General features: G+C 37.8%; 2 protein-coding genes across 2 annotated transcripts in view; both read left to right on the forward strand.

The window, feature by feature from the left end:
• col7a1l (collagen type VII alpha 1-like) overlaps positions 1–6514 on the forward strand; it is a 100252-nt gene extending 93738 nt beyond the window's left edge. Inside the window, exons 106-109 of the mRNA XM_060890108.1 lie at positions 283–468; positions 3448–3513; positions 5469–5654; positions 6407–6514. Of these exons, the coding sequence (XP_060746091.1) occupies positions 283–468; positions 3448–3513; positions 5469–5654; positions 6407–6420 (452 nt within the window). The 3' untranslated portion in view covers positions 6421–6514. The remainder of the gene's footprint in view (positions 1–282; positions 469–3447; positions 3514–5468; positions 5655–6406) is intronic.
• An 8999-nt stretch (positions 6515–15513) lies between these two features.
• On the forward strand, positions 15514–16326 carry ucn3l (urocortin 3, like). The gene is made up of 2 exons (XM_060890025.1): positions 15514–15649; positions 15893–16326. Exon 2 carries the CDS (start codon positions 15904–15906, stop codon positions 16324–16326), a length of 423 nt encoding a protein of 140 aa, XP_060746008.1. The 5' UTR covers positions 15514–15649; positions 15893–15903.
• Positions 16327–17452: the final 1126 nt, after the last annotated feature.

Raw genomic sequence — 17452 nt, forward strand, 5'->3', positions numbered from 1 at the left:
CTTTTCTGTATACAGTTATGTGCTCTGAATCTCACGCTGGTGTAGTATGAGGACCTCATGGGTTCCACCATCTGTTATGTTCCACAGTGCTATCAGTAGAACAGACTGCTGAACTAACCGGTTTCAGGAGTCATTCACAAACAAACTGGAAGAAGAAAAAATATCCATTAATACAAATGAAACATGCGACTGTGTGTTTTATCATTAAAAGTGTTTCAAATGAGAACTAAACTCATGCAAGGTGCACTGTGTGATGACATTTCTGTCTTCTGTTTGATCAAGGGAAAGATCAAGCGTATCTTCTTGTGAAGAGCACCAAAGATCCAGAAGAAAAAAATGTTCTGAAAGAGGACAAGAGAAAGGAGGAGTTTCCTCTCACTCACATGGATGAGGAGAAAGAGAAGCAAATCTCTGCTTCACCCACTGTTTCACACATCGAGACAAATTTACTGTATGACAATATCACAGGTGAGTATTCTGATAAAAAGTGGAGCGATTTCAAGTTTTTGACCAGGGCAGGATTCTCCCCATAGTACGAAAAAAAAATAAAACCTGAAAGTTCACCCTCATGTTGTCCTTGCAGTAGGTAAAGGACTATATGGTGCCATTACAGTAGAGAAAATATGGTTTAAACACTGCCATTCAAATGAAAAGAAGTGCCCTATAGTCTCACCTACATGTAAGAGAACAAGAAGACATGCCCTATAGTCTCACCTACATGCAAGAGAATTAGATGAAGTGCCCTATAGTCTCACCTACATGGAAGAGAACAAGATGAAGTGCCCTATAGTCTCACCTACATGGAAGAGAACAAGATGAAGTGCCCTATAGTCTCACCTAAATGTAAGAGAACAAGATGAAGTGCCCTATAGTCTCACCTACATTTAAGAGAATTAGATGAAGTGCCCTATAGTCTCACCTACATGGAAGAGAACAAGATGAAGTGCCCTATAGTCTCACCTACATTTAAGAGAACAAGATGAAGTGCCCTATAGTCTCACCTACATTTAAGAGAATTAGATGACGTGCCCTATAGTCTCACCTACATGTATGAGAGCAAGATGAAGTGCCCTATAGTCTCACCTACATGTAAGAGAACAAGATGAAGTGCCCTATAGTCTCACCTACATTTAAGAGAATTAGATGAAGTGCCCTATAGTCTCACCTACATGTAAGAGAACAAGATGAAGTGCCCTATAGTCTCACCTACATTTAAGAGAATTAGATGAAGTGCCCTATAGTCTCACCTACATGTAAGAGAACAAGAAGACATGCCCTATAGTCTCACCTACATGCAAGAGAATTAGATGAAGTGCCCTATAGTCTCACCTACATGGAAGAGAACAAGATGAAGTGCCCTATAGTCTCACCTACATGGAAGAGAACAAGATGAAGTGCCCTATAGTCTCACCTAAATGTAAGAGAACAAGATGAAGTGCCCTATAGTCTCACCTACATTTAAGAGAATTAGATGAAGTGCCCTATAGTCTCACCTACATGGAAGAGAACAAGATGAAGTGCCCTATAGTCTCACCTACATTTAAGAGAACAAGATGAAGTGCCCTATAGTCTCACCTACATTTAAGAGAATTAGATGACGTGCCCTATAGTCTCACCTACATGTATGAGAGCAAGATGAAGTGCCCTATAGTCTCACCTACATGTAAGAGAACAAGATGAAGTGACCTATAGTCTCACCTACATGTAAGAGAACAAGATGAAGTGCCCTGTAGTCTCACCTACATGTAAGAGAATTAGATGAAGTGCCCTATAGTCTCACCTACATGTAAGAGAGCCAGATGAAGTGACCTATAGTCTCACCTACATGTAAGAGAATTAGATGAAGTGCCCTATAGTCTCACCTACATGTAAGAGAATTAGATGAAGTGCCCTATAGTCTCACCTACATGTAAGAGAGCCAGATAAAGTGCCCTATAGTCTCACCTACATGTAAGAGAACAAGAAGACATGCACTATAGTCTCACCTACATGTAAGAGAGCCAGATGAAGTGACCTATAGTCTCACCTACATGTAAGAGAACAAGATGAAGTGCCCTGTAGTCTCACCTACATGTAAGAGAATTAGATGAAGTGCCCTATAGTCTCACCTACATGTAAGAGAGCCAGATGAAGTGACCTATAGTCTCACCTACATGTAAGAGAATTAGATGAAGTGCCCTATAGTCTCACCTACATGTAAGAGAGCCAGATGAAGTGCCCTATAGTCTCACCTACATGTAAGAGAACAAGATGAAGTGCCCTATAGTCTCACCTACATGTAAGAGAACCAGATGAAGTGCCCTATAGTCTCACCTACATGTAAGAGAATTAGATGAAGTGCCCTATAGTCTCACCTACATGTGAAAAAATTAGAAAATGAGATGACGTGGCTTCTAGATGCTCTGTGCCCTAGGTTGCCTCTATAGGAGTATATGCCCTCTAGGTACTCTTTTTATTTCCTTTTTTGCCCTGCCCTTCAGGCACCCTGTGTCCAGATGTTTTTTATATTCCAAATATTTCACCCTAACAAAACACATACCGATCATTCACACTTGTATCCTAGCTCTGAGCCATCATACATCACACTGTTATTTTCATTTCATTACCTTTCAGTCATAATGCTTTATCATTATATGTTTTCATTAACACTTCATCAGTCGCTTTATTTTCCATGCGAACGCTAAACACGTATGTTTCTATATAAGCATAGTGAACAAACTCAATCACCTCAAAACCAGCAAAAAGGACACTATTTGATAGTAAATTCAGCAAAGAGACTAAAAATAATTATGACAATACGTTTACAAGGGCTTTAACAAGTCTAGCCTAACCATCCAGAACATTTTCATGCTGTGCTCTTCCATTAATGTCCCAGGGAAGCAGGAAGCAGTGATAGAGCGTGGATGTAGACTTTCTGCATGGATCAGTGAATAAAAACCCTGAGGCCTGGCAGTGGCAAATCAGCCTTACACTAACAGGCTGGCTTTCAATAAAACAAAATGTATTATAATTGTACCGCTATGTAATGTTGCCAAATCCGTATTTATTTAGGATATACGTATCTGATGACAAAATCAGAAATATAAATTTGTTAAACGCATTTCCAATATGTATTTATAAAGAGACATAAGGAATAGGGGACAAAGTGTCTCAAAAAGAGTCTCAAAAAGTTACAAGACATCTTGTTTTGTGCTGTCTTGAGTCTCGCTATTATTAGTGTATAAAAAAAAAAAAAAAACTTGTCAGTGTTTAAATGTCACACACAGAGACACACACACGCACACACACACAGAGCACTGGCATTTAAGAAGATGGCCTTTTGATCATTAGCATATAAAAAAGCCACTGTGAACTCTTTAATCCTTTAGCGTAGAAGATGGAACCACTCAGTCGTACCAAGTTGTACAGATGATTAAAATGCTGATAATAAATATCTTTACCTCACAGGGGCTGAAAACCAGGAAACAAAGCAGACTCCGAGAGATCGAAGACGTGCCCTCAAGGTTACACCAGGTAAAAAAAACAACAAAGAAGAAGGTGTTGCATTTTATCCATTAGCTCAGGTAAAGACATTTTATTATGTCGTATGCTATAAATATGTCAGATTAAATCTGGACAGATTATAATATATAAAATATATATTCGCTAGGATTCTTCATTCTTAACATCGAAACAACTATAAATTCATCTCCAAAACTATACATTAGTAATTTCCAGAGTTGTTTAATGCAAAAATAAGTGTGTACTGTTAATATATACCAAATCACAGACGTATTTTCCATGTTACAGCTAAAGTGCACATGCCGTAACATCTAAAACAAGCCACATATACAATTATTACCATTAACACTACTTCCACTAGCAGTACTACAGCTATTACTACCACTACTAATTCAAATTCAGTTTATTTGTATAGCGCTTTTAACAATTTCCCGTTGTCTCAAAGCAGCTTTACAGAAGTATAGAAACAGAAGAGAGATAAAAAAGAAAGAAATATATATAATAATAACAACAAGAAGAAAAATAATAAGAAAAATAAATAAATTAATACATACAATTAAAGTTTAAAATTAATTTACGAAATATTAAATCTTAATTAATAATTTAAATATTAATATACAATTAATATATTTATATTAAAATTTAAAATATTATATATATAGTAAGCCCCTAATAAGCAAGCCGGTGGAGATGGTGGCAAGGAAAAACTCCCTGAGAAGATATGAGGAAGAAACCTTGAGTAGAACCAGGCTCTGAAGGGATCCTAATCCTCATTTAGGTGACACTCTACCAGAGATGGGGGACTCGAGTCATATGACTTGACTCGAGTCAGACCTAAGTCGCAAATTTGAGACTTGAGACTTGCTTGACAAATATTAAAAAAGACTCGACTTGACTTTGACTTGACATTCATGACTTGAGACTTGACTCGGACTTGAGTTAAATGACTCAGAGATGGGGGACTCGACTCGAATTGAGTCAGACTTAAGTCGCAAATTTGAGACTTGAGACTTGCTTGACAAATATTTAAAAAAGACTCGACTTGACTTTGACTTGACATTCATGACTTACTTGTGACTTGCACATGTGTGACTTACTCCCAACTCTGCACTCTACATTAAATAATGTAAATGTAAATAAATATAAATATTACAAATTCTCAATTAGAATATCCTGACAAAAAAACACAGCGAGCAAAAGTTTAACAAAAAGCAAAATACTTCCCCAAAGTATTAACAACTATTTACAAAACTGCAAAAAAAAAAAGAGATGGCCACCCAAAACATCAAATTAAAATTAGATCAGATTAAAACGTTTCACTATTCATCTGAGCAGCTTCTTCAGTCTGAGGGAAGTTGGCAGGTTCCACAAATGTATATCGTCCGGGGTCAAGGCTCCTCTGTCATTGGACAGCTTTGTTAGGTAAATAAAGGGAAGGTGAGAGTGGAGGGGGTCATTAGGATGTAAGGAGTCATTAGGACGTAACAACCCAAGAGAAGGATAGTAAGGAGAGAGTGTGTTGAAGTATAAGGGAGAACATGAGAGTGGATGGGGGTCCTTAAGTGCGGCTTTCCTAGTGGACCTGTGAAGAGGTCTTGATCTTCTTAGGGATAAATGAAAGAGCACCACTCAAAGGCCAGGAAACAATCAGAACTGTTCTTGTACACATATAGAAGTTAGAAAAACACATCGCAGAGTTATGGACCGTAACACAATGCTACTACGGCCAGTACTACTAACACTGATGCTATTACTACTCCTCCTACTATCACTGCTACTACTATTGGTGCTACTACAATTAATACTGCTATTATTATTATTATTATTATTATTATTATTATTAATGTTATTACTGTTACTACTAATCTTACAGTTATTACTATTGCTACTACTGAGACTTTTACTGTCACTTCTCCCCAATACAAATTCTACTTACTAATATACTGTACTGTTGACCTGCTGTGCAGCGTCTGCCTCAGAGGTCTGTCTGGAGCCCATGTCCGAGGGCCACTGCTCCGAGTACGTGTTGCTCTGGTACTTCCACCCAAGCTCCGGAGCATGCCGGCCCTTTATCTACAGTGGCTGTGGAGGAAACAGAAACCGATTCAGCACAAAACACGGCTGTGAGACTTACTGTAGTCTGGGGCAGAGAGGTAACAAATTATTCACAACAATACACTGAAATGTAGCAGTCAGACTCGTCAGACATATTAAATACAGATACTCTCCGAGTTACGAGAGTCCGAGAATACGAATTTTCGATCTTACGATGGATGAGATACGACAAAATTGTAAAACTGTACATTGGGCTCCCACCTTGTCACCGTGTGAGATGCCTTGCTTCAGTCTCGCTAGCGATCAATAGACTGCAGTTGTCTCAGTTTTAGGGCTTACATTTTTTTCTGTGTTTTTTGCTCCTTTATCATCATCATCCTCATGTTCTGACAACTAAGTTAATGTAGCCATCAACAACCTAATGTTATTCGAGTATGCAGCAATAAGCAGAATCTCGGTGAGTACGACACGATACGATACGACACGATACGATACGATACGATATGATACAATGTTTAATAATGTTGAAAACAATAAAGTTTAACTAATCTAAAAACAAAAAACATTTTATTAAATTTCATGAGCCAAAATATTGTAATTTGTTAAACTACTCCCTACTGATAAGGATTCTTTAAGACTCCTGGGTAGGCTCGTAGTATCATAGTTCCAATTATGATATTTTCTAGTTATGATATGGTCATCAAAACGCCTCTGCCTCGTAACTCCGGGACTAGCTGTAATTAGTACGATGCACAGGTTTGTTATGACTGCTTGTTAAAAGCTGTGTGTGTTTGTGTGTGTGTGTGTGTGTGTGTGTGTGTGTGTGTGTGTGTGTGTTTTGTTTACTCAGCTCCTCGGTCCTGATGACAGCACTGAAGCGCAGTCATTTCGTCCAGTGATTAATGCCACTCTTTTGTATATTTTCTCACTTTTCTCACTTCTTAGTTCTTTTTTTTTTCAATTTGTTTTTATCCATTTGGAGTTGTCTTGAATGTATTTTGATTTTTCCATCATGTTTGCATACTAAGAGCCTTACGTTGTTGCACTGTGATACCAGTATGCAATTATTAATTATATGCCTTCGTTCTGTGAAGTCTGATCGAAGTCCAAACACTTATTGTACCATTTCAATGGAATTAAACAGCCCTGTTTATTTAAAAATGATTAAACTTCAGCAAGTTCATTTTCCATTTCTAAGTATGTTATAAATAGCTTCATAGGGGCACTGTTGGGAAATGCTCACTGTGTGTTTATGTGTGTGTGTGTGTGTGTGTGTGTGTGTGTGTTTGTGAGTGTAAATGCGTGGGTTTACGTCGTGACCTCTCTCACACTTGCTTACGTACACCTCTACTAGCTTCATCCTGTGTATAAACGCTGTGTATTGGCTTTGCTTCAATTCATTTTGTTGAGTCGTGTCTGGAGAGAGTCTCCTGGGGCCCAGACAGAGAATCCTAAAAGAACCGGATGTGTATAGTGTGTGTGTGTGTGGGATTGTTTTTGTGTGTGTGCCAATAATTTATGGCTATCCCAATGTCTCATATTATTTCACATGCTTCTCTAGACTGAGGGTGTAAACTTTACACTTCCTTACTTTTTAACGATATATTATGATGTAATAAGATTTAAACATGTGTTTTCCTGTTTGTCTTCTGTGCATTTTGTCCATGTGGTGTGAGCCAACACTCCAGATGAAGGCACAACAGGAAGAACAAGTCTCTAAGGACAGATAATGTGTTGTAGGGGATCCCCGGGCTGACACAAACCACGAGAGAGACAAAAAGAGAGAGAGATCAAGAGAGAGAGAGAGAGAGAGAGAGAGAGAGAGGTGCATTGTAATCTATAATACAGTTTGGAATTTGTACAAAATATTAATCATATTCCACCAACAGCAGTGTGTATAGACTGTACACCTACACCAATGTAACTCAGTGTAGAAGTCGCTGTTTATATAAGAAATAACAGTCGTATGACACTTATAGGGATCTTGGGGCCAAATCTGTTGCACTACTTGTTTAATGAGTCTGATAAAATATCTGACCTCAATCACACATGTAGACTTTGGAACAGCAGATAAAATAAACAGCAGCTGAAATGTTACAGTAAAAGAAGGAGTTTTCTAAAAGACACCAGTGACATCCAGGAAATATGTCTAATGAATCATGAACACACACTATACTGTATACACACAATGTAGTGTATACACACACTATACTGTATACACACAATGTACTGTATACACACACTATACTGTATACACACACTGTAGTGTATACACACACTATACTGTATACACACACTGTACTGTATACACACACTATACTGTATACACACACTATACTGTATACACACAGTAGTGTTTACACACACTATACTGTACACACACACTATACTGTATACACACACTATACTGTACACACACACTATACTGTATACACACAGTGTGTGTATACAGTACATTGTGTGTATACAGTATAGTGTGTGTGTACAGTACAGTGTGTGTATACAGTACATTGTGTGTATATAGTATAGTGTGTGTGTATACAGTATAGTGTGTGTATACAGTATAGTGTGTGTGTACAGTATAGTGTGTGTAAACAGTACAGTATACAGTACTGTCTACAGTATAGTGTGTGTGTACAGTATAGTGTTTACACACACTATACTGTACACACACACTATACTGTATACACACACTATACTGTATACACACACACTATACTATATACACACACTATACTGTATACACACACTATACTGTACACACACTATACTGTATACACACAATGTACTGTATACACACACTGTACTGTACACACACACTATACTGTACACACACACTATACTGTATACACACACTGTACTGTATACACACACTATACTATATACACACACTGTACTGTATACACACACTATACTGTATACACACACTGTACTGTATACACACACACTATACTGTATACACACACTATACTGTATACACACACTCTATTATATACACACACTCTACTGTATACACACACTCTACTATATACACACAATATACTATATACACACACTCTACTATATACACAAACTATACTGTATACACACACTCTACTGTATACACACACTCTATACACACACTATACTGTATACACACACTATACTGTATACACACACTCTACTATATACACAATATACTATATACACACACTCTACTATATACACAAACTATACTGTACACACACTACTGTATACACACACTATACTGTATACACACTCTACTATATACACACACTATACTGTATACACACACTCTATACACACACTATACTGTATACACACACTCTACTATATACACACACTATACTGTATACACACACTATACTGTATACACACACTCTACTATATACACACACTATACTGTATACACACACTCTATACACACACTATACTGTATACACACACTCTACTGTATACACACACTATACTGTATACACACACTCTACTATACACACACTATACTGTATACACAAATTATACTGTATACACACAATGTACTATATACACACACTATACTGTATACACACACTCTATACACACACTATACTGTATACACACACTATACTGTATACACACACTATACTGTATACACACACTCTACTATATACACACACTATACTGTATACACAAATTATACTGTATACACACAATGTACTATATACACACACTATACTGTATACACAAACTATAATGTATACACACACTATACTATAAACACAAACTATAGTGTATACACACACTCTATACACACACTATACTGTATACACACACTCTACTGTATACACACACTATACTGTATACACACACTCTACTATACACACACTATACTGTATACACAAATTATACTGTATACACACAATGTACTATATACACACACTATACTGTATACACAAACTATAATGTATACACACACTATACTATAAACACAAACTATACTATATACACACACTACTATATACACACACTATACTGTATACACACACACTTGACTATATACACACACTCTACTATATACACAAACTATACTATAAACACACACTATACTATATATATACACACACTATACTGTATACACACAATATACTATAAACACACACTATACTATATATACACACACTATACTGTATACACAAACTATAATGTATACACACACTATACTATAAGCACAAACTATACTTTATACACACACTATACTATATATATACACTATACTGTATTCACAAACTATACTGTATACACACAATACTTTAAACACACACTACTGTATACACACACTATACTATAAACACAAACTATACTTTATACACACACTATACTATATACACACACTCGACTATATACACACACTCTACTATATACACAAACTATACTGTATACACACACTATACTATAAACACACTATACTATATACACACACTATACTGTATACACAAACTATACTGTATACACACACTACTCTATACACTCTATAATGTATACACACACTCTACTCTCTTCACACACTATAATGTATAAAACACACACTATAATGTGTACACACACTATACTATATTTACTCACTACACTGTATACACACACTAATTACAACTAAGACACAAAGAGAACTCAAAACAGACAAGATCGATCCACACCCTGGAGCTATGAGGCATAAACAGAAGCAAAGCCCTCAAGCCATATTTAATATATCAAATAAATAAAACATCTAATGAGTGATATTCATAGTTAAACACATAGACACATCGATATGCTGTAAATATTTGACGTATTTTTTTATCTCCAAAGTTAAGTTTCCTTGAGTTTAAGTATAAATCATTCAATTAAAACTCTTCTTGATTCATTTATAAACTTCTTGTGAATGTGCATGACTCATTTCACCTGTTTCACATTTACCTTGCTGTTCTGCCTGGTATATGTCATTGTCATGTTCCAGCAGTAAGGTCTGACACCTTGGTCTTCAGGTTCCCATGTCATAGTTATGTTTTTGTTTCTCATGTTGTATTTGTCCTGTGTACGTTTTCTCAGTTTTATTTAGGTTAATAAAGCAGCACATTAATTTCATCCCGCATATGGGTCTGTTTTTCAGTACGTGGGTGATCAAGACTACAATAAATGTCCAGGTTAATTCCTTGCTTCAGGCGACATCTTCCGACTGTAACAGGTGCTCAAACCTTTATGCCACCTTTATACAATCCCCCAGCTGAATAGAAATCGACTTATCAGATATTTTCAATTATTCATTCATTCATTCATTTTCTACCGCTTATCCGAACTACCTCGGGTCACGGGGAGCCTGTGCCTATCTCAGGCGTCATCGGGCATCAAGGCAGGACAATTTTCCAGAGATGCCAATTAACCTACCATGCATGTCTTTGGACCGGGGGAGGAAACCGGAGTACCCGGAGGAAACCCCCGAGGCACAGGGAGAACATGCAAACTCCACACACACAAGGTGGAGGCGGGAATCAAACCCCCAACCCTGGAGGTGTGAGGTGAACGTGCTAACCACTAAGCCACCGTGCCCCCATATAATTTCAATGAGTATAAAGAAATTTATGAAACTCCATTTTTGGGCATTTATTAAAAAAAAGATTTAAAAAAGCACTTAAAGTCAATAAGTTATAAATGGCTACATAAGATAAAAGTCTTATATTCAATAAGATACAATCCTTTCACTCAAAGTATAATACTCTGATTACACACCCCACTCCTCTTCCTTTAAGAGTCAACTCCTGTAACTCATCTGGAATATAATGAAGTTATGGTAAAGATGAAGCAGTGTCTAGGAAATAGACACCAGGTCTGTGAAAGTAAAAATAAATAAATAAAAAGACAAAATAAAAATAAATAGACATCAACAGCTCAGTCTTAACCTCCTGGCAGAGGCATCCGGCTCTTAGGTGAAAATATCTTGCCCCTTGTATTGTCCTGTTTGTCTGTGTTAGCCCATGATTGGTTCATCTATATGTTAATTTGTAAAAATGTTAGCAAAGGTCTTTCATTGTACTTCCTGGTTTTGGCAAAGATTATGGATTATTGTTGTTCTCATTATTGGACTTGACAATTTAAAAAACAAAAACAAAAACCCACAGATTTACACACTAGTGTCCTACTACAAGCTCTCCTCACAGCATGTTGTAGGCTGATTAATAAGCTTTCTGAGTGCTTGATTGTACTTATTTTTCCTGCACGTGCTATAAAAGGACAGTGAAAATGAGCATGAGTGGAAATCTTGATTAAATTTATCAACCGCAAGAACAGTAAATTACTTGAAAACGTCTCATTGATGTTTTATGTTCTTTAAATCTTGTTTACACTGACGTTGAGCTGGTTTTTAATAATAGCTATATTTTCCCTTTTTTAAATTTAATTAGGGGGCACAGTGGCTTAGTGGTTAGCACGTTCGCCTCACACCTCCAGGGTTGGGGGTTCGATTCCCGCCTCCACCTTGTGTGTGTGGAGTTTGCATGTTCTCCCCGTGCCTCGGGGGTTTCCTCCGGGTACTCCGGTTTCCTCCCCCGGTCCAAAGACATGCATGGTAGGTTGATTGGCATCTCTGGAAAATTGTCCGTAGTGTGTGATTGCGTGAGTGAATGAGAGTGTGTGTGTGTGCCCTGCGATGGGTTGGCACTCCGTCCAGGGTGTATCCTGCCTTGATGCCCGATGACGCCTGAGATAGGCACAGGCTCCCTGTGACCCGAGGTAGTTCAGATAAGCGGTAGAAAATGAATGAATGAATGAATTTAATTAAAAAAGCCAATACTTACCTTAACCCTAAGTATTATTTGCATGTTTTCTCTCAGCAAGCATGTACTTGATCACAGAGTGTTTTTCTGATTGTGCCACGATTTTACAGCTGCTCTTAACGCACAAAGACTTTGAACAAAAAAAAGGCAACACAGCAGGAATTATAAGTCGTGGATTTGCCCTTTTTAAATATCAAAATCTATTCATTATTTATATAACAAACACCTTTCTGACAAACTTCACCAAAAAAGCGTGTTTAATATGAATCAGGATTCTGTTATAGTCTGCGAATTAGTTTACTTTTTACTTTCTTCTTCTTCTTTTAATCAAGAAAGAAATAAGTTATAAAGTCACTTTAGATGTTGTTAGTGATGTGTTAAATTAGTTCCCTGAACTAAAATGTCACTATGTTCACTGTCACGCTTAGTGGCCCATAAGAACACAAAAAATATGTGAATATGGTGAACATTACCACAATAAATTTAATAGTAAAATATAGCTTAAATTAAAATTTTGAATGCTTTATAGCTAAAACGTATGTAACATATTTAACCGAATGGATGTTTTTAGCTCCATTTGAAAATCATTAATGTTAGATATTCATTGTTATTGATTATGGGGGCACGGTGGCTTAGTGATTAGCACGTTCGCCTCACACCTCCAGGGTTGGGGGTTCAATTCCCACCTCCGCCTTGTGTGTGGAGTTTGCATGTTCTCCCCGTGCCTCGGGGGTTTCCTCCGGGTACTCCGGTTTCCTCCTCCGGTCCAAAGACATGCATGGTAGGTTGATTGGCATCTCTGGAAAATTGTCCGTAGTGTGTGATTGCGTGAGTGAATGAGAGTGTGTGTGTGTGTGTGCCCTGTGATGGGTTGGCACTCCGTCCAGGGTGTATCCTGCCTTGATGCCCGATGACGCCTGAGATAGGCACAGGCTCCCCGTGACCCGAGGTAGTTCAGATAAGCGGTAGAAAATGAGTGAGTTAGTGAGAGAGAGTGTTATTGATTATTATTTTGATTTAATTACATTTACAGTCATTCACACTTGGTTAGCACGTTTGCTTTAGTGCTCTAGGGCTCTGGGCTCAGTTTCCGTGTGTGTGTGTGTGTGTGTGTGTAGTTTCCTCTGGGTTGTCAGTGTTCATGGCTCAGACAAACTCTCCCGGTTTAAATGTAGATTGAAGACATATCTCTTTAACCAGGCATACACATAATACATCCCATAATCCTGCTCTCCAGTAGATCTGATCAAACACATATTATCATCTAGTGCTTGGTTATTATTATGAACAGCAGCTACGCTAATTCCTCTCCACTTGCTTCACTTTTTCTACACATCCCGAGGCAGAGATTGTACAGCTCCTGTTGGAATCCACTTGATGAAGATTTCAGACATTTGTTGAAAATATATCGACCCCATGTGGTCTTTCAGGACAACATCCTCAGACTGAATCTAACTGTAGAAAGGACATTATTCATAACAACACTCTCTGGTGTTTATAACAGTTTATAATCACACCCTCTAGTGTCACCCAAATGAGGATGAGGTTCACTTTTGATATCTGGTTCCTCTCAAGGTTTCTTCCTCTTCCATCTAAGGGAGTTTTTCCTCACCACAGTCACCTCAGTCACATCAGGCTTGATTTATTGGGGATAAATACAAATAAAGGTACGTAAACCTTTCGTGTTCTGTAAAGACGCTTTGAGACAATGTCTATTCTTAAATGTGCTACACAAATAAAATTGAATTAAGTCCTCCAGACCAATTAAGTAACTGAATTTTGTCCTCCAGTCCAAAGATTTGTGTTGTAGGCTGGTCATTATGTCTAAATTGTTCGTAATGTGTGCTTGTGTCCTTTGATGAGTCGGCACCGGGTTCACGGTGTCCCCCGCCCTGTGCACTGAGTCTCCTCTGATAGATTCAGTGATCATGTGTAGGAATGATCAAGTGCTACAGAAGTTTGGATGGATGTTTTCACTGTTTTCTCTTCTGTGGGTTTAAAACAGACTTCACTGAGCTTAGCCACTTCAAACATCTTTCACGTTTCATTCTTGTGTCATGTTTTTCCCTTTGATTCATTTCTTTTAACATGTAGCACATTTTGTTTTGTTTGCAGACATGTTTATTAAAGTTCACTTTCAGCCCATTGTACAGTATGTAGAAATGCATTTCACATGGGGGGTTGGGGGTGGCTGTTCTTCTTCTTCTTCTTCTTCTTCTTCACCTATTACTCACATAACCCATGTGGAAACCATATGATGGAGTAAAATATCTATATTTGACCGTACAGATGTCAAGTCAGCTATATCGCTCAAAATGAAGTAACAATCACAAGAGCTGCAGAGCAGAATAGAGTATAGATAGATAGATAGATAGATAGATAGATAGATAGATAGATAGATAGATAGATAGATAGATAGATAGATAGACAGTCGGGTGGATAGATAGATAGATAGATAGATAGATAGATAGATAGATAGATAGATAGATAGATAGATAGATAGATAGACAGTCGGGTGGATAGATAGATAGATAGATAGATAGATAGATAGATAGATAGATAGATAGATAGATAGATAGATAGATAGACAGTCGGATGGATAGATAGATAGATAGACAGATGGATAGATAGATAGATAGATAGATAGATAGATAGATAGATAGATAGATAGATAGATAGATAGACAGATGGAAAAAAGGTTCTTTTGACTATAGAAATGTTCTTTATGGCACTCAGACAAAAATGTTCTTCTATGGCACCTTGATTTTTAAGAGTGTAGATAAATAGGAGCATTAAATCTGTCAGAGTTCTTGTTCGCATTGCAGCGTGGACTCGAATATGTGAATAAACAAGTGATCAGTCTGAGATGAGAAAGAAGAGAGAAGTTGCTCAGCTCCGGTGGCGCCATCATTAACCTGCGTTACGCGCTAGATGTAGTGAATAACGAACCGAAGTCCAAACCGAAGAGAGAAAGTTTATGAGCCGTGCACCTCCCCTGAACACTTTGCTGAGTATTTACACCAATTTGGGACCTGTGACGTTACTGCTGGTGTAATTGGGCTGTGCTAAATGACACACCCGGCGCATGGACTCTCCGTCCACGCGCCATCTGCTTTAGTTGGAGTTGAGGAAACGCGCTGTGCGCATTAGCCAATGCAACTTTGTGCTGTACGCAACTCTGAGTTAGTGGCTTCGCGAACGTTCTTGGCACCTCTTACTTAGATTAATCGGGGAATTTATTTATTTGTTTATTTATTTTTACTTCAGCTAATCAGATTTTGGAGCAGTGTCCTAATCCAGCGTATCAGGTACATTTGATAACTACATTGTGACTTTTGCACTGAAACGCCGTGCCACTGTTTAAGTTCAGGACAAATAACTGATCACTTATTTGTACGAGACAAAACACTGTGTTGATGATTATACATCTATAAGGTGAAGATAACTATCCAGTAGTTTTTAGGATTTGTATGTAATTACATGGTCGTAGCGAGTTTTACTCTAAATCCCCAGTTCTGTATTTCTTAAACGTGCGTCTTTTCGCCCGACAGGAGAGTAGAAGATGCAGCTACTGAGGACTCTCCTCCTCGTCCTAGCCGTGCTCTGCACTCCGGTCTCCAGCCTGTGTTTGCGCGCGTACGACACCGACTCGGGCTTCCTGTGCGACGGCGAGCTTCTTTCCAGCGCGGACGCGGACGCGGAACGAGTCGTTGAGGCGCCGTACGACGGCGACGAGTCGTCCGAGGAGTCGCGATTGCGGAGGACTTTACCCGGCTCCAGCTACAAGTTTCTGAGCCACACCTTGCTCAGGAGCAAGATGTACGGTAACGGAGCAAGGAGTGACCGGCGCAGCAGGGTGACTCTATCCCTGGACGTGCCCACCAACCTGATGAACGCGCTCTTCGACATCGCCAGAGCCAAGAACCTGCGCGCCAAAGCTGCGCACAACGCGCGTCTCATGGCGCAGATCGGCAAGAGGAGGTGAACTTCCTGCGCGCTTCCTGGGTTCTCTTTCTTTTCTTTCCTTTTCTTTAACTTGTGCGTGTGTGTGTTAATTAGTATGCTTTGATTGCCTCAAGCATTAGCAATAACATAAAGCACAGAACGGACAGAACAGAGATGTGTGTATATGTATATATAAAATTACTGACCTATTGAAACGCTTAACGTGGCTTTCATGAATAAATTATTTTTTAAAAACATGTCCAGATTTGTGTATGTGATTTATATGTTAGTCATAAGGGAAAAATAAAAAGTCATTGCTCTGTACCTGAATACATTGGTGTAAAGTATAGATCAGTGACAAAAAGGATAAGTAATAAACACTGAAGATGTTTTGAAGATCAGATTTATAAATAAAACAAGACTCTCGAGATTGATGCAGAATAAAAGCTGATTTTTTTTTTTTTTTTTTTTTTTGGAAATCTTGTTTTATGAAGCTACAGAGCTGCATTTTTATTGGAGTCTATGAGAGAGAGTGAAAACGCTGCATTCAATAAAATTCTGATATAATGAGAGCAACAGATTTGGAGATTTCTCATTATCTGGTATAACTTTTAACACAATGTGTGAAAGGGTTAAAGACTCAGAATAAATTAATTTAACGTATTCATGTAAATAAGGTTGCATATTAAAGGTGACTTATTAATCTGATATATTATAACAACAACAAAAAAATGACTGGGATTATATTTTATATATATAATGCTGTCAAAAGAAGCCTTATGTTGTTTCTATATAAATATTAATCAACCTTAAACTTTATTCACGTTGAGACTTTACGAAAGCAACGTTTATTTATTTATTTTTCTTATGAAAAACTCCAAACTTGTTAGTGTGAGAGTTTTTACGCTGCAGAACCTAGAATCCACCTTAAATCTGATACTAGGGCACGTCTATAATCATATTCACTGTATATGATGATGATGATGATGATGATGATGATGATGATGATGGTGATGATGATGATATAAAATGCCATATTGTTGTGTCTGGGCAATAAAGATTTTACTAAGCTGAAGCTTAAAGTTTTTAAGTGATCATTTTCTCTCGTTTGTTGTCATGATCAAGTTAAACCTCCAGATCCTTCATTTCCAGTCCAAGATTTAATC

Source organism: Tachysurus vachellii, chromosome 16, assembly GCF_030014155.1.
Source record: "Tachysurus vachellii isolate PV-2020 chromosome 16, HZAU_Pvac_v1, whole genome shotgun sequence".
NCBI lineage: Eukaryota > Metazoa > Chordata > Actinopteri > Siluriformes > Bagridae > Tachysurus > Tachysurus vachellii.

What these genes read in the sequence shown, in the direction of transcription:
- ucn3l (XM_060890025.1), top strand. Translation starts at nt 15,904, where the DNA reads ATGCAGCTACTGAGGACTCTCCTCCTCGTCCTAGCCGTGCTCTGCACT.